Source organism: Procambarus clarkii, chromosome 31 (genome assembly GCF_040958095.1).
Source record: "Procambarus clarkii isolate CNS0578487 chromosome 31, FALCON_Pclarkii_2.0, whole genome shotgun sequence".
Classification (NCBI taxonomy): domain Eukaryota; kingdom Metazoa; phylum Arthropoda; class Malacostraca; order Decapoda; family Cambaridae; genus Procambarus; species Procambarus clarkii.
In genome coordinates this window covers 21,972,069-21,997,936 of record NC_091180.1, presented here as the reverse complement: position 1 = coordinate 21,997,936, position 25,868 = coordinate 21,972,069, and the positions used below count along the sequence as shown (strand labels likewise).

Sequence of the window (25,868 nt, the reverse complement as noted above, 5' to 3'; positions counted from 1 at the left end):
TCCGAGCTGGTATCCAAATTGAGGGTGACTTGGATGCGAACACGTTGACTGACTGACATGTAAACACAGCTGGTCATGCGAGGCCGGGCGCTGCTCCTGGGAGTGTCGTGCTGCAGGCTCTACAACTGTCGCCTCTACTCCCCACAGTTTCGCAGGATCTACGACATGTCGCTCCGGAAGGTCGTGGTGACTCACGAGAGCGAGACGATGACAGTGGGACTGTCGTTCAGGTATCAAGATGAGGGGCGGAATGTCGACAGAATTTTCAATCTGCAGAGGTCGACCCAAGATGAGTTGGGCAATACATTAGCCAGGATAAGTGGGAATATACTGAAAGCTGTCTTTAAGAAAAAGAAAAATAAGAAGAGCGAGGACTTTAAATATGATGAAATTCCGGTGAAGATGCTAAGAGTAGATAACGAAGAAAGTGTACCGGAAGATATGACCTGCTATGACTCATTTGTTGTTAATTCAAAAAGTCACAATTTGATAATAGGAGACATTCAGTATGCCATTGATTTGAATCCTCCGGTTGTGAAAACTGTTGATTTACCAAAAAATATGATGGCAGGATTTCCTGTGTATCCAAACAAATTGGAGGTTGCATTTGCTGAAAAGGAACAATGTATTTTCAAGTGGTTTAAAAGTGATATAAAATTTGAAACGGATAAAGTTGCTAATGCACACCTTAATAAAATAAAATGGATAGAACTTGAACATGGACTGGCTTGTAGAACTACATGTGAAGATGTTGGGAGGTTATTTAAGGTAAATTTTAGTCATGAATGAAGTTGAGTATTAATTACTCCCATGTTTTGGATGGTATTGCATCACAGGGGTAATGTTCTAATGATCGATCTCTTCACTATTGACTAGTCCAGGATATTTGATAATCATTCACTTATAGTGTACATTGGTTTGCTTGTTGGATGTTGGTTTACATCTGCAATTTTCCAGTATGTAGTCATGTTACACGTCTGCCATTGTTAAATTAACTGCCCATGTTTTATTAGGTTAAGCACTGCTGTGTATGCTGCGGACTGTTGACTAGTCTGTATCATTGGTCAGTAGTGCTGACCTATTTGCTCATAATTGAGGTGCTTCTTCTTCATCTCATCTCTGGTTAATTATCTGGTACTACAAAATCTTGTAACCCTTCAAAATCTACCTTTGATAATGTTGACATGGGTCAATAAAACATGTCTTTAGCATCAGGCGTTAATAAAATTGTAAAATTAAATTTGGAGAGAAAACCTTTCAACTTATCAAGTGAAGAAAAACATAAAAATGGAGATTTGTGCTAGAATCACTGATCTTACTCACTGTCATATACAATAATAGGTTTTTCTGTATAACAACTATTGAGTTTTTTTTGTAGTTAAATATAAAGAGGTATGAATTCAAATTTTTTTTCAAATACATAGGTAGTTGTGACACCATATATGGGAGAAAGAAGGGGAGAAGATGCTGAAGTGGTGTCATCAGTACTGGTGTCAGCAGGTCCTGGCGAGTGTCCCTTTGAGCGAAGACATGAGTTCACCAAAAACATGGCTGGGAATAACAGGTAAAGTTTTAGATGGAAACACCTCTGGAAAATGGGTAAAGTACTTGTTTTTCCAAAACAATGTTGTACATAATCTTGGTTTGTCAAACAGAAATCTAAAGTGTGTCATTATTAGAACTATAAGATGAATTTGCAGAAAAAAGGGTGTGAACAGAAATTAGATCCAGTGTTAATCACAATGAAATATGTCAAACAAAACATTTATGTAGGGGCAAGTAACAAGGTTGGTAGATTAACAGATGAAGTCACAACTCTAATATAACTTGGCTACAAGTATATTTGGCAGTTTGGTGTGTATGGGAATCTAGATGAAGTACTGTAAAGTATGAAGTGTATGTACAATAACAGGGACACACACAAGTGCATTATTTTTTCACTGTTCCTGTTACGGCCCTCTCGGGTCGCAACTGGGTTCGTACTCTGATGTCGTTAGGGGAAGGGTATCCGGCCCCAAGCCAGTAGTGGCTTTCAAGGGATGTGATCCGTAACGCAAGTAAACTAAAGGGGAAGGGAAAGAAAGGCAAAACTTAATATTATAATTAACACCACCACCAAATAAATAATATATAAAAAGGTTACACAGGGGGAGGGGTATTAACACTGCACAGGGGACTTATTTACACTGTAGTCTTCTCCTGAAGACTCTGGATCTTCTTGGTGCCAAGTTCTCGGTACTCTCGTGGTCTTTCGACGAATCCTTCGACAAGCTGAGTCTACCCCGGCCACAGGCCAGCCAAAACACAGTTCCACTGGGGGCACCGCCGTGGAGGCCGTCAACCACAAGTCCAGCAGAACAGCTGGCAGGTTCCGGATCAGCAACGCTGGTCAGGCCACTCCACGAGCGATACTAGGGTAACGCCCTAGTCAGGAGCCTCGGGTGATACCACAGATCACTCTCCTGTCCACAAAACCCCAGTGGTTAATCGTCTCCAGCAGTCGGTCCCGGGTATGACAATCCTCAACTGCCGCTTCACAGGCAGGGTAACACCACAGTGTTCATCCGGGAGGCGACTCACAGCTGCTGCAGCAAAGCACTTGGTATGGGGACGGCTGCCTTGGGTAGACTGACCCAACTTCCCTTACAGCAGTCCCAGGTCGACTCTGTAAGCAGACACGTCATCAATAACAGGGACACACTAAAGCACCTCACTTACAGGCTCAGACACAAACGCCCGACGTATCCACTCCATAGATGGCGTTGTCGTCTGAGCACCACCTCACCAGAGGTCAGCAGCGGCTGTGTTGTGAGCTGAACAGGACTGGAAACTGGCCCTTGTGGCCAGTACACCTCGTCCTCACCAGGTGTCGTCGTCCATTTGGAGGGGGTTTCGGGAGCCGACTCACAGATGGCGTGGTTGTCACTGCTCCAGGCTCGGACGCTGGATCCGGGTCCGTAACAGTTCCAAAATTTTGTCTCTTTTTAGTGATAAAACTGAACTTCTGTAGCATGAAATGGCAAATCATTTTTATTTTAAATGATAACATATCTGAAAGAGTTCTGTACTTGCACTGTATCCAAATTTTGCTTCTATAGAACAGGCAGTGTATAAATGCCATATACTGTACCGTCTGTTGAATGTATAGGTTGACATAAAACTATAAAAAACAGTACTATTATCTTGTGAAAAATCAATGTTGAAAACTATGGTATTGTTAACAAAGAAAGTTGCTTCTGAACATTAATAACTTTCTTAAGTCTGGGAACCAGAGATTTTATGTTATTAGGAGAAAATGTATACAGTTTATGCTTGCATTTTAATGTAGAACTCATAAATGTGTGCGAAGATCAAATTATATTGATTTTTTAATGATCATAATGATATTGAAGATACAATATTGTAAATTCATAAAATTTTAAAACTTTATCAGGTGTCCTGAAATAGTGTTTTTCCATGTGATTCAGTCATAATTACAGTACAGTATCTGAAGATTTAAAGTTTTGTTGCATATAATTTTAAGGAGTACTGTCTGAGCTTGCTTATCCAGACTATATAAAAGGACACCTCTCCGGATAAGCCAGACAAACAGATAAGCAGAATTCTTTCAGGGGAAGGCCAAAAATTACCAAATTAGCATTTTTTTGTATATCATAACCAATTTAATAATTTCCACAGACACACTAAAAGTAAAAAATATAATTTAAGAGACACTTTAGCTTGCCTTGTTGTAGTTTGTCTACCTGTTCGATACTGTAGATCTTGAAATGTGTAGTTCTTGAAAATTTACGTAACTTAACCTGTGGTTATCTGGATTTCAGTCCGGATATGATGAAGATGGTTAGAAAATTATCTTGATGCGATTTTGGCTGGATAACCCAAATACAGTATTCAGTTTAGTGGAATTTGAATAAGAGAGTGCATACAGTAGTACTTTTCTCTCAAGACTGTCCTTCAGAGTTGTAGTGGCCCCAATTATTAAAGTTCTTCCTGTTTACTGTTCGCCAACCAGTCAATTTATCACAGATGTATGAGTACAGTATTTAGTAAATTTATTTTTTTCAGTTTGCGTGTCATCAGCTACAACATTCTTGCCGAATTGTATGCAGATTCAGACCATGCACGAAATATTTTATTTTCATCATGCCCTCCATATGCTCTTGATTTGGACTACCGTAAGCAGCTCCTTATCAAAGAAATATTAGGTATGGTTCTTTCTTCCTAATTCCAGTATTGTACAGTGTATAAGTTATTGTTAGTAGTGTATTTTGTACCTATATTTCTTTCTACTTTCAAAAGGGGGTTAGTACAATTTACTGTTAATTCTCATAATCAACATTTTATATTTCTAAAACAGTCAGACCTAGTAGCAGTACAGCACTGTACTTTAATTGCTTTACATTTTGCTATACGAATCACTAATTGAGGAAATTCATTAAAGCTTTTATGATAAGATTGAAGGATGTGGATGTAAAAGATGCTAGTTATTTAGTACAGAAATCTTTTATTAGTGTGAGGTGGGATTTTACTAAATTTACCTGAGGGCCTCTAACGCTCTAGTGGCCTCGACGAGGATAGGAAGCTGGCGGGCTGTCAAAGGTCCCCCCCCCATTTGCCCTGATGATTTTTCCTGCTGGATTTTAAAATTTAAAAGTTTTGGCATTTACTGCTTTGGTGGGTAGACAGTTTCCATGGGTTTATAATTTAATTAAGTCTGCTTAAGTGCAGGTAAAATTTATAGTTGTAAGTTTATTAGTGCAGTCGTGTGTTTTATACTTGGATATGAGTTGTTGGTACCTAGAGCATCATTTGTTTGACATTTTTATTATAATAGGCTTTAAATGTAAAACCATTGATAATATACAGTATGCTAACAAGTCATTAATAAAAGTAAGCTATAACTTGTACATATTATAGTAAAAAATATTTGTGTGTATTATGTATGAAATGTATTTTGAAGTTAATAATTTTGGGAGTGTGGAACGGATTAATTAAATTTACATTATTTTTTGTGGGAAAATTTGTTTCGGGTTATGAGCTGTCTCTGGGAATGGATTAAATTCATAAACGGAGGTACCACTGTACTGTAATTTGTAGTTTGTATTAAATTTTATTAATATACCTTAGTATTACAGTATACAAAAAAAGTCTTCATTTATTTGTGTTGTTTTGTATTAATAAAACTTAACATTTAACGGTTCATATACAGTACTGTATTATTAAAAGTTCTCATTATAAGATTCTTGGTCCTGAAAGGCATCCTACTTTTTTATATAAAATAAATACCAAGTTTGGTCATGCATGGGATCTCAAGGCATATATTCCTGTGTAGAACCAGGAGTCTATTGTATACTTAAAAGGAGATTGAAAATAGGGAAAATAAGAGGAGGCATTACACTGTAAAAGAAGGGGGCATTAATATAGATTTATACAGTATTATATATGAGAAATGTTTTTTGTTTCATAGTCTGAAGTGTGAATGTTGATAAAAAGCAGTGGCCTACATTGTAATTGTTGAGTGTTGTGTATAAAAGTAAGCTCTTATAAAATGTGCTATTTATTTTACATTTAAATTGTTTCTATTAAATTATAGAAAGTTGAAAATTTGGTGTCACCAGCTTGAGGATTGTTTCTTTGTGTGGCACCACATTATTAAATTCTCAGCTGCTTTTACTAATGTCTTTCAGGAAACTCAGTCATATATGTGTGGTGCATATTTTTATTTTGTGACGAAGATAACGTAGGAATTTTTTCTTTATAAAGATACAAAAATTGCTTAGCATAGTTTATTTAAAAAATAATTTTTTCCATTTCTAGGTTACAATGGGGATCTGATTTGTTTGCAAGAGGTAGATGAGAAAGTGTTCAATCGTGATTTATTACCAGCTCTTGGTAGTCAAGGCCTAGAGGGACATTATACTGCAAAAGGTGGGCAGGTTACAGAGGGATGTACTATCTTCTGTCGGAAAAACAAACTTAGGTGAGTTTTCCTTAGATGGTCTTCTGTTCTTTTGGTCAGTTCTATGCACAGTAAAGGCAAGTTGACATTTTGCATCAGCTGAACCATATACTAGTGCATGGGAGACATTTGAGACAATCTAATCCAAGATGGCCTTGAAAAAGCTTGCTTATTTTATTTACTATTTTTATTTATTTATTTTTTATTTTTATTTATTTATTTATATTTATATTATTCATTTATTTACAAGAAGGTACATTGGGTTTATGTGAATACAGAGCACTGAAGTTCTACATTCTTGAAAAGCCACTAGCACACAGAGCATTTCAGGCAGATCCTTAATCTAACATATAATTTTAGGAAGGTAATTTCTAACAAAATTAAAAAAATGTTTACAGGTACATTGTAAGAAAGTATAAAGCTCGTGCATTTACATCAAAAACCCTTCCAAGCACTACTTGGCATCAATGAGACTACCAAAGAGTAGATCTGCTAGTTCCTAGTTGGCCTTGTTAGGCAGCTACCCCAAACTGCCACCAGGTGTTGGCACCTATGTGTTAGCAGAGCACTCAAGCTTTGACCACCACACATTTTGCAGTAGTTGCAAGTGGCTGAGATTCTGATTCAGTCTCTCCAGGCATCCGCATAATATCAGTATAAGGTGAGCAGGTTTATGCCAAATACAATTTCTTTTCTGTTGGATGGCATCTCTACACTGATGAAGACAGCCTGGTCACTTGATAAGGTTTTAAAATTTTCTATCTTTTGCTTGGACTTTCAGAACCTTCTTACTACTTGCTTTGGCTGTGAGCAATTTCGGTCAGTACGGAGGCATCTTCATGCCTCCAATCTATGTCTAGTTTCCTTGTGAAGAACAAGACTACATTAGTTCTTTTGCAAAAGACCTCGTCCATCCGCTAGGAGTGGACGGTAGAGTGATGGTCTCGCTTCTTGCAGGTTGGTGTTCAATAACTAACCATTCAAGTGGTTGGGCACTGTTCCTTCCCTCCATCCTTTTCCTAATCCTTATCCTCATCCCTTCCAAGTGCTATACAGTGCTAATGGCTTACTGTTTTCTCTTGATAATTACCTTACCTTCTAGAAGATCTCATGTTTTTCAGGCTTGGCTTTTGAAGTCAGAGGTGCCTGCTAGCTTTGTCTTGACATTATCTAGTAGTATTGAGACATGTCATCCAAAGAGTTACTTTTATTCACAAGGTCTTTAGTCTTCTGTAGCAAGGTCTGCATCTTCCATCTGCTTTGCAAGAAAGATAATGCACCTTATGGGGCATTTGAATTTCATAGGTCAGAAATAACTTTTCAAGTCTGCAGTTAGTCCTAGTATTAGGAAGTATGGAGGGTGGCTAGGGTCAGGAAATCCAGAAGTAGGAAGATATCCACACATGCCAATTGGTAGTTAGCAAGGGCCTTTAGTTGGCAGTCACCTGTGATGCCAAGTTTGGGTTTGGAGGATGTTTTTTTTTTATGAATTTACCTCTTTGTTCACTCTGGTTGGATTTAGTATTTTCCAGTGACTAGTGATTTGTACAACCTTTATCAGACCAATTCTAGAAATTGCAGCACCTACTTGGTTTCAGCATACATTATAGTTGAGCACAAAGCAAAGATTAAAAAGATCCATACATTTGTAATCCAAGCTAGTAACCGAACTAAACTTTGGAGACAGGTTAAGGTAACTCTTTCTAATAACTTTAGAGAAGAGAAATACCAGAGGGGATATGGGCACTGGCTTAAACTACATACATATTACAGACTACATACAAAATATTTAGGTAAATAAAAAAGGTGGTAAGGAACACCCTTTTCAAATGAGGGAAATAGAATAAGAGGACATAGTAAGTGGAAATAGAGATGTAGCAAAAAAGAAGCACAAAAACTTTCATATACATTAAGCAACAAGTGGAAATGTACTGAAAGAAGTAGAAGTGGAAGTTTCTAAATCTAATGTTACAATGAAATATAACAAGAAATCAAAATGCACTGGAGTACAACTAGCAAGGAGGCAGGATCAAGGACATTGGGGGGGGATCTTACTTTAGGGAACACCCGAGTGATAGCTTAGAAAGGTGTTTATTATGTCAATGCAAAGCCTTAGTTTTGGTCCCTCCAACAGCTTTATTTTAAGGTTTAGATAATACGGTATCAGCTTGTTAATTACTGTATCACTAAAACTCATTTATACAGTACTATACAGTACTATTTATACAGTAAAACTTTTGTTCATTTTTTTCTGATTTTTTCTCAACACAATTTATACTTTAATCTCAATTAGTATTAAGTTTTAGTTTTAGTGTTTTTCCTGCCCGAAACACTTTGCGTAATAGTGGCTTTAGGCATTGTATGTACTAGCTCTATCTATAAATCCATCAACTTTTGTATTTCACCTTGTATGTATGTACTTTACCTGAGTAAATATTTGTATTTGTATTGTTGTATTTGTACTGTAGTATAATTTGATCAACAGTTTGACCCAACATTAACACTGCCAATGTAACATTCTGCTCTGGTGGACCTTAATTTATTTAAACAGTGGATCAAAATAGCAGTTACTTATGCCAGTGGATAATTTATTTATATAAAATTACGAGATAGAAAATTCTGTTTAATGATGTGCTGATGTGTAATTTATATTTGCTAAGTTATTGTGTGAAAATGCCGGAGAAGAACAAGAGTACATACTGTACAATATATAGATAGTGTGTGTATGCTTTATAGTATTTAAAGTTTGCTTTAATAATGAATAAACTGTAAAGTAATTTAATCTTGTGCATTGATTAAATATTACACACAGAAACCACAATTGCGTGATGCATCAAATGAACAAATCCACAAGGGCCGTGACGAGGATTCGAACTTGCGTCCGAGAGACTGGCCTATTGACATAGCTCGAGTGCATGGGGGGAGTTGTGTAAAATCCTGGTTTGTGCCTTGGAGAGGCTGCATGATCCTTTAAGTTCAGTAGAACTTCGGTTTCAACTTCTTTTGACCATGTCATAGCTCAGTCGATTAAGGCAGCGTCTGGGATGCTCTCGGACGCAGATTCGAATCCTTGTCACGGCCCTTGTGGATTTGTTCATTTGATTAAATATTATTATGGTTAAAACAAAGGAAAAGTTTTCATTGGTGATATTAATAAATTGATAGATAAAAATGTATGTATTTAATTTTAGAACATATTTTCTGAGCTCTTATTAGCTGCTGCTCTAAGAAGTATAGTGGTCTATAGTGCTTGTTAAGTCACTACATAATCAGGCAGATTAGCATATAACACTGAAGGTATATAACTTCCCTCCCCCTAATCAGAAAAAATTTCCTGTTATTCCCGACACACTAGGTGGCAACACCACTGCAAGGCAGGACCTGCCTAACCCCCACTGACCTCATAAGTCACACTAAATAAGAATCTTGACTTTTTACCATAGTGTTTGTATGTGGGGGGGGGGGGGGCTTGAGAAAGCAATCAGGTTTTCTAGTTACAATGTCTGCTAGGTCTTGGGTTGTCACTTGAGTAGTGTTCACTGTTACATGCCCACGTACTCCTCTGGAGTGTTTACTCGAGTTAGCCTAAGTCAGGAGATTTCCAACTGCAGAGTATATTGAAGGTGACTAGCCCTCTTTCACACTTGGGTGTACTCGATCATTGGTTCTGAGGTGGACCTCTGAGGTTGTGAATTGGTTGGAAGGGCAGTTACACATTTCTCTCCTATTCTGGTATTCTGGTTGGGTTATTGGGCTTTGGCCTGTGTTTTTAAGGTATTTTTGTCAAGGAAATGTGTCGAGTTGCACAAATGGGTAAAATAGTAAATGAGATTAGTTAAGCAGTAAAAATGAGCGAATGAGTAGATGCATTAGGGAGAAAAGCAAAATAAAATTATTCAGAAAATAGAAAGCTCTTTTAGAAAGAAGTCAGTGTAACAATGAGATTGGTGTGTGGATAAATGGTGAACTGCAGTTTAGAAGTTGAAGAAGATACAGTACTTTGAATGTCTAATGGGTGGTGGTGATAAATGAGGTGCTAATATGGACATAATTTGATTGGTTGGTGTGAGAAGAGTGCAAGATTCTATGGCAGCTGATATATGTAATAAGGACGCAAGTACATCGGTACTACTCGCCTTTCTGTGCTTGCGGGGGTTGAGCTTTGGCTCTTGGGTTGAAGATTAAGTGAAGTTGAAATGTGGGGCAGTTGCAGGTGTTGAGGTGTATGCAGAAATAATTCATTGTTTTGGAGAAAGAGGAATGAAGTGGTTGTTGAGAACTTATCATTGGGCTTATCAAGGTGTCTCTCGTGCCATTTACTGACCTTCCCCAAGATGCAACCCACAACAGTTGCATAAAACCTAGGTACCTATTAACTGCTATGTGAACAGAGCCATTAAATGAAAGGAAATAATTTGATAACTCATTGTTGGGGAATAGGCAGCCAACTTATACATACAGTACATGTTAGGCTTATATTGAGGTATCCTCCCCCAGGTTCCCCCCATGGTTCCCCCCCCCCCTAAGGTCCTCCCCCTAAGGTTCCCCACCCCCCTCCCTCACTGACCCTTCTCAGGATGCATCCCCATAACAAGCTGATTAACTCCTAGATCTTTGGTGATAGGAAACACGCCCAACCATTTCTGTCATGCCTGGGATTCAAATCTGGAATTTTCGATTGAGAGTCAAGAATGAACCAGACTGTACAACCGGGACCCTAGATGTTCCTAAATTTCTTCGCCCTGCTGTAGAAATTTAATTGGGAACATTTGGATGTGAGTGAACTATGGGTTGGTGGGGCTGGGTATGACTTTCCACCAAGCAATGTGCTACCTGGTGAGAGTTAAGAGAAACAGGTGGCTTATTTCTATTGGTAGTTAGAATAATAAGAACTTCCCAGGTGGCAGACACATGTGTGTTGTTGCTAGGGCCCAATATCTGTTTTGAGAATGCTGTAGTCCCTTTTGAATATCATAAAAGGTCATTGTAGTCCATGTAACATTGGTGTGGTATGTATTCTGACCTGACTGTGGTGTGATCCTAAATGGGTATAGTTAATCACTATACTGTTTTTTTGGGAGTTGAAGAATAACTTAGAAAAGAGCTTTTCACAAGCCTGGTACTGTATATGGTTTAAAGAAACTTAGACTAATGCCTATAATTTTATATTTCACTAGAATTTTAGAACAGAATCGCTTTCTTCTAAGTGCCGAACTACAGAACAACATATTGTTTGCTGACATGTGGGAAGAAGTGCAGACTAGTCCTGATCTAACTTTAAAGATGACTCAACGTAGTACAGTTCTGCAGGTAGGGAGACTAGACGGTAATTGTTTTTAGTCTAGTACATAATTATGGGAGGGGAGCGGTATTCTCTCTGGCTTTGTCAACCTGTATGGAATTTTGTTTCTGCAATAATCATGACTGGTTTGACACTTTGTTTTGAGATTTGCTAGCGAGACATTGTCACATGACCTCACTTAACAATAATTACATATCATTCATGGTGTAGTGATGGTAGCAAGAAATTACTTGGACTCTATACAGTAATTATTAATAAGTGATGAATGGGTGATATAGGAATGAAAAGCCTGAATCCATTTTTTAGTGCATGAAGGATACCCAAAACATTATTCAGGTATACAATGAGATCATTAAGAATGACAGGTAAAGTGGGGTGATAGATATTAGTTTTCAATTTCCTGTCCCTGGGTCCCAAATTTGCACAATAAAATAACAACATACTGGAGTGAAAGATATGGAAGGAAATGCAGAATATAACCAGTGAGTGGTGGTTCCATAGGTAGAGAGAGAGCACTGTATGAACGTCAGAGGTCCACGGCTATTCAATACTCTCCTAGCGAGCATTAGAAATACTGTATTCCCAGAATATAAGTGGACCTCTTCCAGAAGTAATTAGAGAAGTTCCTGCAAAAATTGCTGGATCAGCGGGATTATAGTGGATATGTGGGCCTGCAATTCAATCAAAGCAACAGCCTGTATAATCCTTTGTATGATTTAAATGAAACCTGCCCAAAACACTATGCATGTTAGTGGCTTTACAAGAATGTAAAAACATCAATGCTATAAACTCATAAACCCAATGTAACTTCTTGTATACTGTATAAATAAATAAATAAATAAATGACTAATGGAGGAAAAAATAGCACACCTGTATGAACTGTTTAAGTTCATGGGAAAGTAAATAGAGAATCAAAATTAAAATAATGGCATGGTGAAATGAGGATGAAACAAAAGCAATTTAAGAGAAATCATAAACTCTACAAGCAAATGTAAGGAAATTAAAAGATTAAAGATCATCCACGTTTAATAAAAGGGCAAAAGCTAGCAAGGAGTAACCACAATAAACTGGATTAAAATTTGTGCAATTATTTGTGTACACTGTCCATTTGCTACAGTTCAAAATACAGCTGGATAAAATTATCAGGAAAAATGGGGAACCTTTGACAACTCACCAGCTTCCTGTTCCTGTCAAGGCCACTAGAGGGATGGTGGTCCATGAATGAATTCGGGTGAATATACAATACAGTAATAGAGGAATGTAAAGCATTTGAAAAGTATTGGAAAAAAGGGAAGGTTGAAGGAGATGTATTAATGTAGTGTCAAATCCAGAGATGTGTAAAAATTATGAAAGGATTATTTTAAGCTGTCCAAACTAATGGAGAAGCAGGAATATTAAATTTGGGTATGGAAGGAGGTATGTAAGTTTATAAAATGGAAAGTCGGAAGTTAAGAGCAAGTGAATGAGTTAAGGGAAATGATAAAAGCTACAGAGAAGGGGGTACGCTGAAGCACCCATTGACATAAAAACAACTAGAAATTTTAGAGTGGTGAAATGAATGAATTTTATTGGGCATTTACATGCAGTGATATGTAATCTGTTTTAGTATTTCATGCCGTATGATGCTCGCTCCTCACCAGGTAAGCGTGATTGAGAGTGTGGAAAATCCATCAAAGCTGATTGTAGTGGGCATTACCCACTTGTACTTCCATCCGGATGCTGATCACATTCGTCTTCTGCAGGCAGGAATCTGCATTAAATTGCTTCAGCAAGTCCTATCTCTATATGAGACCAAGGTATGCCTTGTTACAAAACAGTTACTTCTTATAGATTCAATCAGTTTGTAAAATGTAACCTCCAGTTAGTTATGTACAGTAGAAGACCCCTTGCATGCATTCTGAGTCCTTCAGTCATTTTAGATGTTAGGCCAAATATTAATATGATAGTTTAAAATGTTTTAATATCTAATATGTTGTAATAAACTGTGTCAGGTAATTGTTATCTTCACATTAGTTTAACCCTTCAAATGCTCATGTTAAACAGGAACGATTGCATTTGTCAACCTTACTGCTCGAGTCAATGAGAGATGATTTAAAGTACTGTACCGTAAAAGATGTAAAAGTCCTATGCATACACAGGCTCACATTGGCTTCTTCAGGTTTCCAGTGAAAAGATGCCATCTTGGAGGGAGGGAACTATCAGGGGAAAGTGCCAAGCTATTACGACTATATAGCACTTGGGAAGGGGTTAGGATAAGGATTTGGGATGGGATGGTGCCCAACCACTTGGACAATCGGGGGACTGAACACTGACCCGTATGAAGCAAGACCGTTGCTCTACTGTCCAGTCCAAGTGGTTGGGCACCACTCCTGCCCCACGTCCCATCCAAAATCCTTATCCTATACCCTTACAAGTGCTATATAGTTGTAATGGCTTGACACTTTCCCCTGATAATTCCATCCCTCCCTTGGAAAAAATTATTTCTGGGTGTGAGGGGCCTCATTATTGAGAGGGCAACCATAGTGCAACTTGTGCTCACAGTATCACTTAATAATGAAGAAATGAATTAATAACGGTGATTATTTTGCAATGATAGTGTCATAGAAAAACCTGACTGTGACAAAGTTATCTGTGTACAGGGCTGGATTATTTATTTATTTATTTATTTATTTATTTATTTATTTATTTATTTATATACGAGAAGGTACATTGGGTTTGTGAGAATATATAGCATGGCAATATACAATCTTGTAAAGCCACTAGTATGCGCAGCGTTTCGGGCAGGTCCTTAATCTAACAGATAATTTTAAGTAGGTAAATTCTAGCAGAATTAATAAAATGATAACAGATACATTGCAAGAAAGAAAAAGAATGAGATGAGAGAGATTAGTAGGTATATTAAAGCACATTACTATATTAAAGCTCTGATTGATTGCATTGACAGCTTGATTGGTAATTTAAATGAAGATTAATAGGCACCATACAGCAAATTGAAAGCACATATAAGAAGACAGCAATGATCCCAATGGTAAAGTTGTTTGGATTGGGTACATGAAGATTGGGAGATTGGGTAGTACTAGATACAGTGCAATTTTAAAGCAACAAGGTAGAAAACTATGAAGATGAAATTAGGTCCCCCAGTAGGCAAAAAAACAAATAAGAGTGATGCTACGATCTAATACATACATATCAGCCCTTTAAGCTCCGGGGAGCCTCCGGGGCTCACCCAGAAAATGGCATTTCATTACATTCAATGCTGTTTTTTTTTTATATGAATCTGCTTTTGTGGTTCCATTCTTTAATACTGTATTATCTTAATGTATTTTAGCATCCTGAAAAAGAAGTGTCGCTAATCTTCTGTGGGGACTTCAACAGCACACCTGAATTTGAGGTGTATCGACTCATGACCACCCAGCTTGTTGATTTTGATGATATAGATTGGAGTGGCAGTAAGTGTAAAATTGATTGATGGTGAAACATTTGATTATCTTTAAAGCATTTGTTTATGCCTCACTCCTAGGGTAGTTGGGATTACTAGATGCCACCTGGATGCCACCAAATAATGCACAAAGAAATCACATAAATGTGATGCACCAAGGAGAAAATCAGTAGGAGCCATGAGGAGGATTTGAATTGATATTTGGGGCACTTCCAAGCAAATGCCCCTGACAGCTACACCTCGACATGATAAAAGCATTGCAACTTGGGATCCAACTGAACCCTCTAGGGGGTTCCCAGGCTTCCACCATACCCAGAAATCAGGGTTTCACACACGACCCCCCTTCATGCACTCTGGCTTATAGTCTAAGAATTCTACCTCCAACGCTTCTCTTTAAATGCACAATATGCATTTGTGTATTTGAATCCTACTCATGGCTCTTACTGATTTTCTTACCACCAAATAATCTTCAACTAAAGCAGTTCAGGGGCTTCATATAGTAATCCTCTTAACTATGATTTTCTTCTACCACATACTCATATCATGTTCACCATAAGCCAAGACTGTTCATAGACACAAAGATGTAATGTGCGTGGAACTGTTTTTTCTTGCTAAATCATGCAAGTCACATTCTGTATCTCCTGTACCAAAATCCCTATAGTGATGTGATGAGAGCTTCAGCAGTCTCCAGTGGCTGTTGTTTTAATTACAGTGTATTGTTTTTAATGACTTATTAAAGGACATGTGCAAGGATTGTGAAATGTTCAGAAATTTAAGCTGTCATATAGATTAAAGAATGAAATGGATCACAAAATAAGAAGTAAAAGTGTATTTTAACTGCTCTTAGTGATGAGTACTACACCGTAAATTTGACCCCCATGTTTCCTCAACTCCAATGTACCTGCCATAATTGATGTCAAAATTGAGGGTTTCTTAAAAAGCCTTTACAGCACTTCATTATATATATGAAAGAAAGGTTGGAGGTGGGGTCAAAGAGTTTGAAAGAGGGAAAAGTTTGTGTGGTGACAGAGAGCCTCCTGGAGGAACTTCGTCTCCTCCCGATGAGGGTGCTCCCAGGAAGGAGTGAGGCATTGGGGCTATATACTAGATGGATAGAATGCTATAATGAATTTCTGGGTTCTAGACTGCTTAATGAACTAAAGTAAGGTGGAAAATGTGGGTGTATATATTGTTTGATGTGTTTTATTTATAGTATGCATGTGTTGTATGTTTTATGTGTGTCATTAGTCATGTGACTGCCTGGTGTTTAAGGTTTTGTGTGTTGCAACAGTCAAGTTTGTGTGTCCAGTTTGATGCCCGGGATTTGCTAAGTTTGGTGTTTAGGGACCCGGATTTGGGGGTGTTGATTAATTCAACCATGGTTCCGTCCACACCTCTTCCTTTCCCGGTGGGCTTAGTTCACCCTTCTCCTGCCTGTTTCCAGCTCTGAAACGTCTGAGGGTTTCGAAATCTGGGCAGGACATGGCTCGGGATGTGACTTGGGCTGATCCAGGGTTTGCCTCTTCCGATACAGATGTAGAGGCAGTCAAGCCTCTTGCTCAAGGCTTCTGGGTGTTTCCAGCAAGCCCCTTCCTTGGACTCTGCTTTTCTATCCCAAGTGGTGGGCGTGGACAGTGGCTCTGCCCCAGGGGCCCTCATCTGCAGTTCCTGGGGCTCAGAGGAAATCCAACTTGGGCTCTTGGGTCCCATTTGATCCTTTGTGGGCCTTAATGCCTTCTGCAGAGGGTCTTGTGTTGCCAGGAGAGGGGTTTTTGTTATCCACCCTCACTATATGAGTTTGAGTTGGGTATGGCTCCCCCCAGGGTTCGTTTCCAAGTGCATTTGGGCACTATTGTGACATCCTTTTGGAGGTTTCCTTCCTCTCGAGTTCCCTCAGTGGAGGCTTGGGTGGCCCTGTGTTTGTACCTCCCATGTGATGTGACCCAGTTTATGTCTTGGTTATGGATCCAGCTTCCTTCGAGTTCCGTTCTTCCTCCCCTTATTGGGTGTGTTATTATGTTCCCAAGTCGTCCTGGCTAGCAGATTCCTTTCTTTTCGTTTGTGGCTTGGAGCGGTTTCTGTCGTACCTGCATGCTTGAGTGGTGAGAGGTGTGTCTACTGTGTTGCAGATGTTTTTGGAAGGTTGAGGTATGCAACCAGCAGAGAGGTATGCATTGAGAGGGAAGCAGAGGTATGCACTGAGTCCCTCAATGCATACCTCTGCTCTTGCCCTTTCCCATGATGTGGATCATTGCAGCTGCATGTTCAGGTTCCCCAGCAGTCAAGTGCTTTGGTTGCAGACAACCTTCGTGCCCACTTGCAATTGGCTTCTGTCATGCATTTCTTGAGCCTCCTAGAACTTCATTCTGATTGGCTCTGGGGGGGGGGGGGGGTGGTCAGTGAGACTCCTCTTGCAGGGGTTTTGTTCTCTGCTGATTCAGTGTTGCCAGCCCTCCTAAAGCTGTATGCTCAATAACACACATGTTCATTTTTGCTGCTTGTAACTACCAGAGGGTTTATTTTCACCCTTATGAGTTATAATGTCTGTGGGTAACATTCTCCAGCACAAATCTGTCTCATCAGCACTAAATTCGCTCAGGAGATAAATTTTCTTCCTGCACCATCTCTGTAAATTTACTGAAATATTCTTCTGCACCAGCAGCTTACTTTTTGCCATGTACTTTAATGTACCTAATGCTATGGCAGAGTTTCAAGTTTCTGAGCCACTCACCAGTGTATAAACTGCTGAAGAATTTTCATTGATTTGTTGAATTCTTGGGCTTTTCTGCGGGGAGCCCTCTCAGTTCCCTGGAGGTATCGGATTGGTGTGTGATATACTGTACCATTGCTCCCTGCATCTCTCTGATGGGGCCCAGGTTCTGGCTCGTTGTCCCCAGTAGGCTGAACTCCATAGACTAATGCCCCAATCTAATGTATCACATATTAGCCTGATAGCTCCAGGGAGCCTCCGAGGCTCGCCCAGAAAATGGCGTTTCATTAGAATCGACGCTGGTTTTTTGTAAATCGTCCAGTTATCTGTAAAGCTTTGCCAATTTTCTGGATGCTTTCCTGGTGGGGTGGTGAATTGTCACTCTCTCTGCATCTGTGAGTGGGCTTTGTTCTGGCTCTGGTCCCCAGTAGATCAAACAGAACTTCTGTGATTGATGTAACCTTTTAGCATGGAGCAATCTTGGCAAAATAGCTTCAGGGAGCCACCGAGGCTCCACCAGAAAGAGGCATCTCATTGCATTCAATGATGGGTTTTCCATTTACATGATATCATGAATATGGACCAAGTATACACTACTTGCTGTACATAGTTGCAGTTAACTGTACTGTATCATATTTAATTTTTTTGTAAACATCTATCTGGTATAATAAGTAATGTTGGGAATGGTGATCCATAAGAAAAAAAATGAGTATTGGAGAAACTTTTGTGTAAAGTATATTTTCTAAATTTCTTAAAAAATTAGATAATTATTCAGAATTTCTTAAGTTTAAAGCTTTTAGTAGAGTTGAGACAAGACACATTTCTAATTTCAGAAGAAAGTGAGTTCGTGAAAAATATTCGGCTGAGTCATAACCTGGAGCTGGATAGTGCCTGTGGTTGTCCTCCATATACCAACTACACCACTGGCTTCTATGGCTGCCTAGATTATATTTTCTATCAGACTGACAAGTTTATTGTCAAGCAGGTTTGTGCACCATGTGGTTTGTCTGCATCATGTACTGTACAGCATTTCCATATATTCTGATGTATTGTAGTATTATATGCTGAATCTCCACAAAACATTGTTTTTACTACCATCTTACAAAAGTCAAAGACCTTACATCACCTTCAACAAACACCTTAAACTGGACAAACCATTGCCAGACCAGCACACCCTGGGTCAGGGTAGAGAGGAGGGAGAACTACCAAAACCTTCCGGAAGTGACACACAATATGGACAATCATTCATATTTGCCAACATTCAAGGTTTAAAATCAAAGTCAAGAAATAAAGTTAAGTTCATAAATGGCCTCCTTTTAGAGTCAAACTCAATATTTGGGGCATTCACGGAAACTCGCACGAAAGATTACATTGATAGTGAAATCTGGATTCCAAATTATAATTTATATAGATGTGATAGAGAATATAGGTCAAATGGAGGAGTAGGTCTGTATATTAAAAAGGACCTGGTATGCACAGAGCTACTAAACTCAACTAATGAGGTGGTAGAGGTACTTGGAATTAATGTAGAAAAAATTAACCTAATTATTATTGTAATACAGTATATGAACCGCCAGATACAACGGTTGAGGAATTCACAGAGCAGATGCACAAAATAGAGAACATCCTTGATAATCTAGCGAACCCAGCACCAGATATTATATTCCTTGGAGATTTCAATTTACCAAGTCTAAGATGGAGAATGGTAAACACAAATATCATAGCAGGGAATGACCCGGGAAATAACCAACCACAGGTCAGAGAACTTTTGAGATTCTGTGACAAATTCTCGCTCAATCAACAGATCACAGATCCAACTAGGAACGAAAACACACTAGACATGCTATTCACAAACAATGATGAACTAATCAGAGACATTACAATCTCTGATACTACATACTCAGACCATAAGCTCATTGAAGTGCGAACTAGTATAAATAACAGTAGTAGGTTTAAGAGACCCAACAAGCGAGAAGGAATATTCAATCAATTCAATTTCAACAATAAGAGGATCGACTGGGGAAAAAATAAATGTAGACTTTGCAACCATTCAATGGGAGATAGTCTTAAGCGACAAAACTCCCACACAGGGAATAGATCAACTGACAGCTGAAGCATACAAGGTCTGCCTGAAGCATGTGGCTGTGAGGAGGGTCAGAAAGAGGACCACTCTACAAAGAAAACGCAGACAAATACACGACTATCACACGCAAGAAAAATAAATCTAAACAGAGAGATCGAAAACAGGGAGAACAGGGAGAAGACATAGTGTAAGATACGACAGTAATCGCGCACGCTGACGATCGTAGGAGGCTTCGTACGCTTGCGGCTGTGTTCATTTGGGAGCTGACACCAGTAATTAACATCCAGATGAATTCTTCGACTAAGAGCACACAGCTGTTCGATGGAAGAAATTGAAACTAAAGAAATTGTTCACGACTTTTGTTAGACCAAAGCTGGAATATGCAGCGGTTGTATGGTACCCATATCTTGAGAAGCACATCAACAAACCGGAAAAGATGCAACGACATGCCACTAAGTGGCTCCCAGAACTGAAGGACAAGAGCAATGAGGAGAGGTTAGAGGCATTAAATATGCAAAAACTAGAAGATAGAAGAAAAAGAGGTGATATGATCACTACATACAAAATAGTAACAGGAATCGATAAAATTGATAGGGAAGAATTCCTGAGACCCGGAACTTCAAGAACAAGAGGTCATAGATTTAAACTCACGAAACAAAGCTGCCGGAGAAATATAAGAAAATTCCCTTTTGTAAACAGAATGGTAGATGGTTGGAACAAGTTAGGCGAGAAGGTGGTGAAGGCCAAAACCGTCAGTAATTTCAAAGTGTTATATGACAAAGAATGCTGGGGAGACGGGACAAACAGTTTTTAAACAGATTTTTTTTTTTTTTTTTTTTTTTGAGATATATACAAGAGTTTTTACATTCTTGTACAGCCACTAGTACGCGTAGCGTTTCGGGCAGGTCCCTGGAATACGATTCCCTGCCGCGAAGAATCGTTTTTTCATCCACGTACACATTTTACTGTTGCGTTAAACAGAGGCTACAGTTAAGGATTTGCGCCCAGTAAATCCTCCCCGGCCAGGATACGAACCCATGACATAGCGCTCGCGGAACGCCAGGCGAGTGTCTTACCACTACACCACGGGGACTGCTTCAGTGTATGTTCAGTGTATGAAATGAATGTTTCTCTGAGGATTACTTATCTAACCACTGCCGAGCCAGCCTCTTGGGATGCTAGCAGCTGACTTAATCTAGATTTAAACTACCGTTCAGTGCATAAAATCTTTTAAAGAAACTCGAATATAAGATTGTGTATACAGCTTTATTTACAAAATATATACACAAAACAGCCAAAAGGAAATTTATTACAATATTATACAAGAAATGTACATTTGTCTAAATATTCATCAAAACATTGGTTCATATTCTGATGGATAATATATTATTAATTGCATTTCATTTGTTAATCCAGTAAAATCTTTTAGTTGGTGTTACTGGGGCATAAAATGCAGTTATCTATTCTGTTCTGGAAACTTTCCATTATACTTGAGATTGTGCTAAGTCAAGATTTTATTTCCAAGGAATTGGATCCATTAAAAAATATAGCTATCTGACAAGTTAATTTGCACATTGCTCTAATTAACATCAAATACATACATGTGCACTTTATACATTATGATTTTTTTGTTTTCAGGTGATCCCCATGCCCTCCCATGAAGAAGTAACTGAACACGTTGCCATACCAAGTATTACATTTCCATCAGACCACATTGCATTGATTGCTGATCTTGAATTCAAAGAGACGTAGGAATCAGCTTGATGTGAATATTGCTTGACCTTGTGAAATATATTTATAATGTTTTGAAGAAAACAAAGGTTAAACAATTTAATTTGACTGGATAATGAGACAAAAGCCATTCGGATCCCAATGGAAAAGAATGTAAGACATTCTTCAACATAATTTATAAGGTATATATTGTTGATTTTTTTATTTAGGTTTGCAGTTATACATGCACAGTAATATTTCACTTAATAATACAGTATAAAATTATCTGATTTTATTGTAAAATATAAGGCGAGATTGTTTATTGTATTTTTAGACCTGATATTCTATTTATTTTGGATCCAGTATATTGTTGTTATGCCTGTCAAGTACTTTACCGGTATTTGTTTTGCCATCGCTCATTTCTTTATGTAGAATATGGTAAAATTATATACATTTAGCTAAAAAAAAAAAAAAAACATGGGAAAGGCAAATTTCTGTGGGAGCTCCTTTGGCTCTCTGGAGCTATCGGTCTAATATGCGAATCATTAGACCAGAGAACAGTTCATTTGGATTTCTCCAATGGTTCATTGTCTGAATCTGGGGGGGGGGGTCTTTTCGGTCCTTGCCTCTTTGGGGGCTGGTCGTTTCAAGTGGCTAGTCTGCTGGTTCCTCGGGGGTTGGCTCTCCATGCAGTTCATATCCGGGGAGTGGTCCAACGTCCTGGCGGACAACCTGTCTTAGTTCATTCCCCTGTCCATGGAGTGAGCGGTAGACGTCGACTCCTTCAGTTGACTCTGCCAGATGTATGAACTCCCAGAAGTGGACCTCTTTGCATTGGTCTCGGCATCTTCCAATATATATGGTGCCCTTCCTCGACTGTGAGGCTTTTGCAGTGGATGCCTTTCAGCAGGACTGGTTGAGGTGGGGTTACCTGTACCTCTTCCCTCCGGTCCAGCTGTTGCTTTGGGTTCTGGCTCGGTTGGAGTTTTTCCACAGGAGAGTAGTCCTCGTGGCCCCTTGGTGCCGGCCCATCCTTGGTTTCACACACACTGCTTGCTCTGTGTCCGAACCCGGGGCATTTTTCATGGGTCCGCCTCTTCCAGCAGGTCGGACTGGTTCGATACACGGCTGGTTCAGTCTTCTTCTCGGCTCTTCGCTTCTGGTCTTTTTGACATGGGTTCATCACCATTTGTATGGTGATCAGGTAGCTTTGTTGATGGTGTCTCCACCTGAGAGCTGTCTCTCGGCGACAGTATGAGGTTTCCTTGCGTTCTTTTCACCATTTTCTCTCTCTTTGTAGATTGTTTTTTATTTCTGATCTATTTGTCTTGTCCTTTCATTCTTGGCTTTTTACAGGGTCATCATTTCATGTTTAATATTGTCACCTGGTATTGTGCAGATTTGGCGGAGCCACTCCAGCTTGCGTTCAGGGTGGATGTTACTTCTGCCCCGTTCCGTAAGCTTTCTCGTGCTTTGTTTCACCTTCGGCCTGCTCATGCGCCGCCTGAGCCGTCCTGGTCCTTTGACAGGGTGTTCTCCTATCTATCATCTCCTCGGCTCGTGGTGGCCCCTTTGGTTCAAGATCGTTTTTCCAATGCTCTGTTTCTGTTGGCTTTTGCCTTTGGGGGTCGGGTAGGTGAGCTTCATGGTCTCCTCCGGCACACAGGTTTCTGCTGCTTCATTCCTGGTAGTCAGTTTGTTCGGTTGCAGCCTTCTCCTTCTTTTCTAGCAAAGAATGAGACAACTGCCTTCCGGAGGGGTCCTTGGTTCATTAATGCTTGGTTGGTCAGGCCGGGGGTACATCATGTCACTTAAATGTCATCATGTCTTCAACACTCAATGTATATTCTTTAAGCACTTAAAATTATGTAAATGAGGATGTTGTGTAATGAAGATTCATGATTTAACTTTAATAAGTTACATTATATTCAATGGCTGGTCATCATTGAAAATTGAATGTGGTTTTAAAGAATTTATATTTCTCAGTCTTCCCAGAAAATGTTTGACAGTAATTGTGTGTGTGTTTAGCATTGCTATTTGTATGCTGTTGATGGGTTTCAGCTGTGTTAATTTTCCTCCAATGTTCTCAATGCATTTGTTAAACAGATGATGTAATTTTACTTATTCTATATCTGACTGTCATAATGGTTTTATTGTATTTACTTTTCTACAGAAGTGTTTAGTCTAACTCAGTATGCATTTATTGGATTCTTGTCCCAAAACACTTTTTTTCTTATTTTTGTGCATGTTTTGTTCTCTCATTTTGACCATCTGAGTGACTTTTAGGACCTATTTAATATTCTGTAACAGACAGTGCTAAATACTCTTCCTGGCTTGGTGCCATCTTTTTATGATAAATAATTCTTTTAATCTTTTATAATGTGCTGTATAGTATTGCAGTCCATAAATGATTTCAAGGATTAAACTCACTGTGTAGCTGATACACTTGCCATCATCATGGCTTACCTTTGATAATTATTTCGGCTTCATGTTGTTTGGAGACATCCTGGGTGCACCTATAATTATAGTGTAACTAGCAGCTTCATACATTTTGTTACACACTGCTGTATATGTAAACTACTGTATACAGTATTTTACACTATATGTAAATTACTGTATACAGTACTTACAGGTAAAGTTTCGACATTGTTTCGACGTGTTTGGATGGTTTCTCTGTTAACTCGCCCTTCCTTAACTAGGTCCCTCATGTTGAATATTGAAATGTTTCACTTATTAAATGGTTTTTAAGATTTGAAAGCATACTTGAATCATTTGCAAAGGAAGTCTGGATACTTGTTTAAGCTGAAGAGGATGAAAACAGAATATCCAGAAACATATGCTAGAAGAAAGCAGAAAGAGAGTACTGTTGAGTTTTAATGAGCATATTTACAGGTAATCAAAATGTTCCTGAACGAAATATAATTTATCACACAGTACTAATGTTTGTAGAAGTGATGACTTCACATATACTGTACTTGATGCCTCATGACTGGACCCCTCAAAAAGTATTTGTGTCTAGTCCTGTGAAGTAGGTGGAATAGAGCAACTGTGGTGTATGGCATGGCTCAGTTCAAGGACTAGGGGCATCATGAATTTGTTTTGCAAGGTCGGTCAGTCAGTTAGGGTTTTAACTTGACGGTTTTACATCCCTAGAGAAGTGTTTTGAAAGAAACCTTGGTTTAGCGATATTATGGAACAAATTTGTTTTGACCTGGGCCATTAAGTGTTAATTGTGCTGCATCTCCATAACAACAAATGCACATTTTCATCTACCATATTGCACTGGAAAGAGATTTCCACTCTTATAACTTATGGTAGATAAACTTTTCTCTCTGTTCTTGCTTCGGCATCTTGAATGTTATTTAAATACAGTACAGTACTAATTATGTGTTTTGTAGTGAAGTGTTATTTAGTAATACAGACAACCCAATCTCTTTATTTACAACTGATAATATTCACACAGTATATTTAGTCTTTGAATTTAACAAATTAATTTTACCTTGAAAAGTTTATACTGTACATATATAGAAAAATGTATTTAAGCAAGCCAGGTCAGGAAAGCCTGGTAATATGGGAAATAAGAAAGGTGCCAAGTCTAAGGCATGGAACAAAGTTATCAGATCAGCAGTGTGACTATATTAAAAAAAAAAAGTGAGCCTTGAGGTGGGTTGTTATTAGGAAAGTCTTGTTTAATTAGTTGATGGAAATGGTTACTTGAGCTTATATGCTTTATAAGACTAGTTCTTGAAGAGCAGGCTGTTACTTGTTTCTTAATACAATATACTGGTTTGTGTAATTTGTCCCTAAATCTTATAACCTAGCTTTCTTTTTATCATTCTTGGAATGAATCAAGGGGTACTAGACATTAAAAATGAAATGATCCTATTATAAAATTCTTTCTCCACTTTGGTTTCTCTCACATTTCACAGGTCTGTATTATGTATGGCATATTTAATATGGGTACGAATATGAAGTCTTGAATATATTGGCCATTGGAAATTTTGTTAATATTGTCAAGCATATTAGTTAATATCAATTTAAACATTTAACTTATATAACTGTGCTCAAGGAAAGTATGTTTGAGAAGAGTTTATGGAATATATTGTGACACTGTCGGGAAACTGTGTTTTTGAACATATTGTTGATGATGGTCTTAAATGTACATTAATGTGTTGATTTTAAATATTGTATACAAGAAAACTCTTGTGCAGATATTTATAATACAAATTTTTTGTCTATTATGGTCTTATAATTAACCTTAATATGATGAATTTAATCTTGAATCTTGTACTCAGTGTATCTCTTGTACTTATTGCACTCTATGTACTCATTACATTTCTGCAATCATTATAGACACTGGGGGTTGTATGCAACAAATGTGGGACATTTCAGGGGTAAGGATCTTGCAGGAACTGTGCATTCCTGTAGGTGACATAAAATATCAATGGGTTCAGTTGTTACTTTGTGATGTAAGTTGAAGAATTTTTTCTTTTTTAATTTTGTTTTGAGATGTGCAATGTTCCAGCTAAGGATGGATAATTTGGCTATCTGTGAGCTTATAATAAGGATTAGGATTATATAAATTTATAATGCAAGTCCAGTTAGTATATAATTGTTAACATTGTCAACCTTGGATGGTAAAAGCTTGCAATCCCCCCTCCCCCC

At 38.4% G+C, this 25,868-nt stretch overlaps 1 protein-coding gene across 1 annotated transcript; it reads left to right on the top strand.

Moving 5' to 3' along the window:
* Positions 1–25,442, top strand: LOC123758715 (2',5'-phosphodiesterase 12). Its single transcript, XM_045743299.2, has 9 exons — positions 1–768; positions 1,425–1,564; positions 4,066–4,205; positions 5,818–5,980; positions 11,137–11,269; positions 12,902–13,057; positions 14,590–14,710; positions 18,244–18,395; positions 21,132–25,442. The coding sequence occupies exons 1-9, from the start codon at positions 76–78 to the stop codon at positions 21,243–21,245; spliced, it is 1,812 nt and encodes a 603-aa protein (XP_045599255.2). The 5' UTR covers positions 1–75; the 3' UTR covers positions 21,246–25,442.
* Positions 25,443–25,868: the final 426 nt, after the last annotated feature.

What these genes read in the sequence shown, in the direction of transcription:
- LOC123758715 (XM_045743299.2), top strand. Translation starts at nt 76, where the DNA reads ATGCGAGGCCGGGCGCTGCTCCTGGGAGTGTCGTGCTGCAGGCTCTAC. An exon ending in ATGTTGGGAGGTTATTTAAG is followed by an intron (nt 769 to 1,424) that starts GTAAATTTTAGT and finishes TCAAATACATAG; the next exon opens with GTAGTTGTGACACCATATAT. An exon ending in TGTCGGAAAAACAAACTTAG is followed by an intron (nt 5,981 to 11,136) that starts GTGAGTTTTCCT and finishes ATATTTCACTAG; the next exon opens with AATTTTAGAACAGAATCGCT.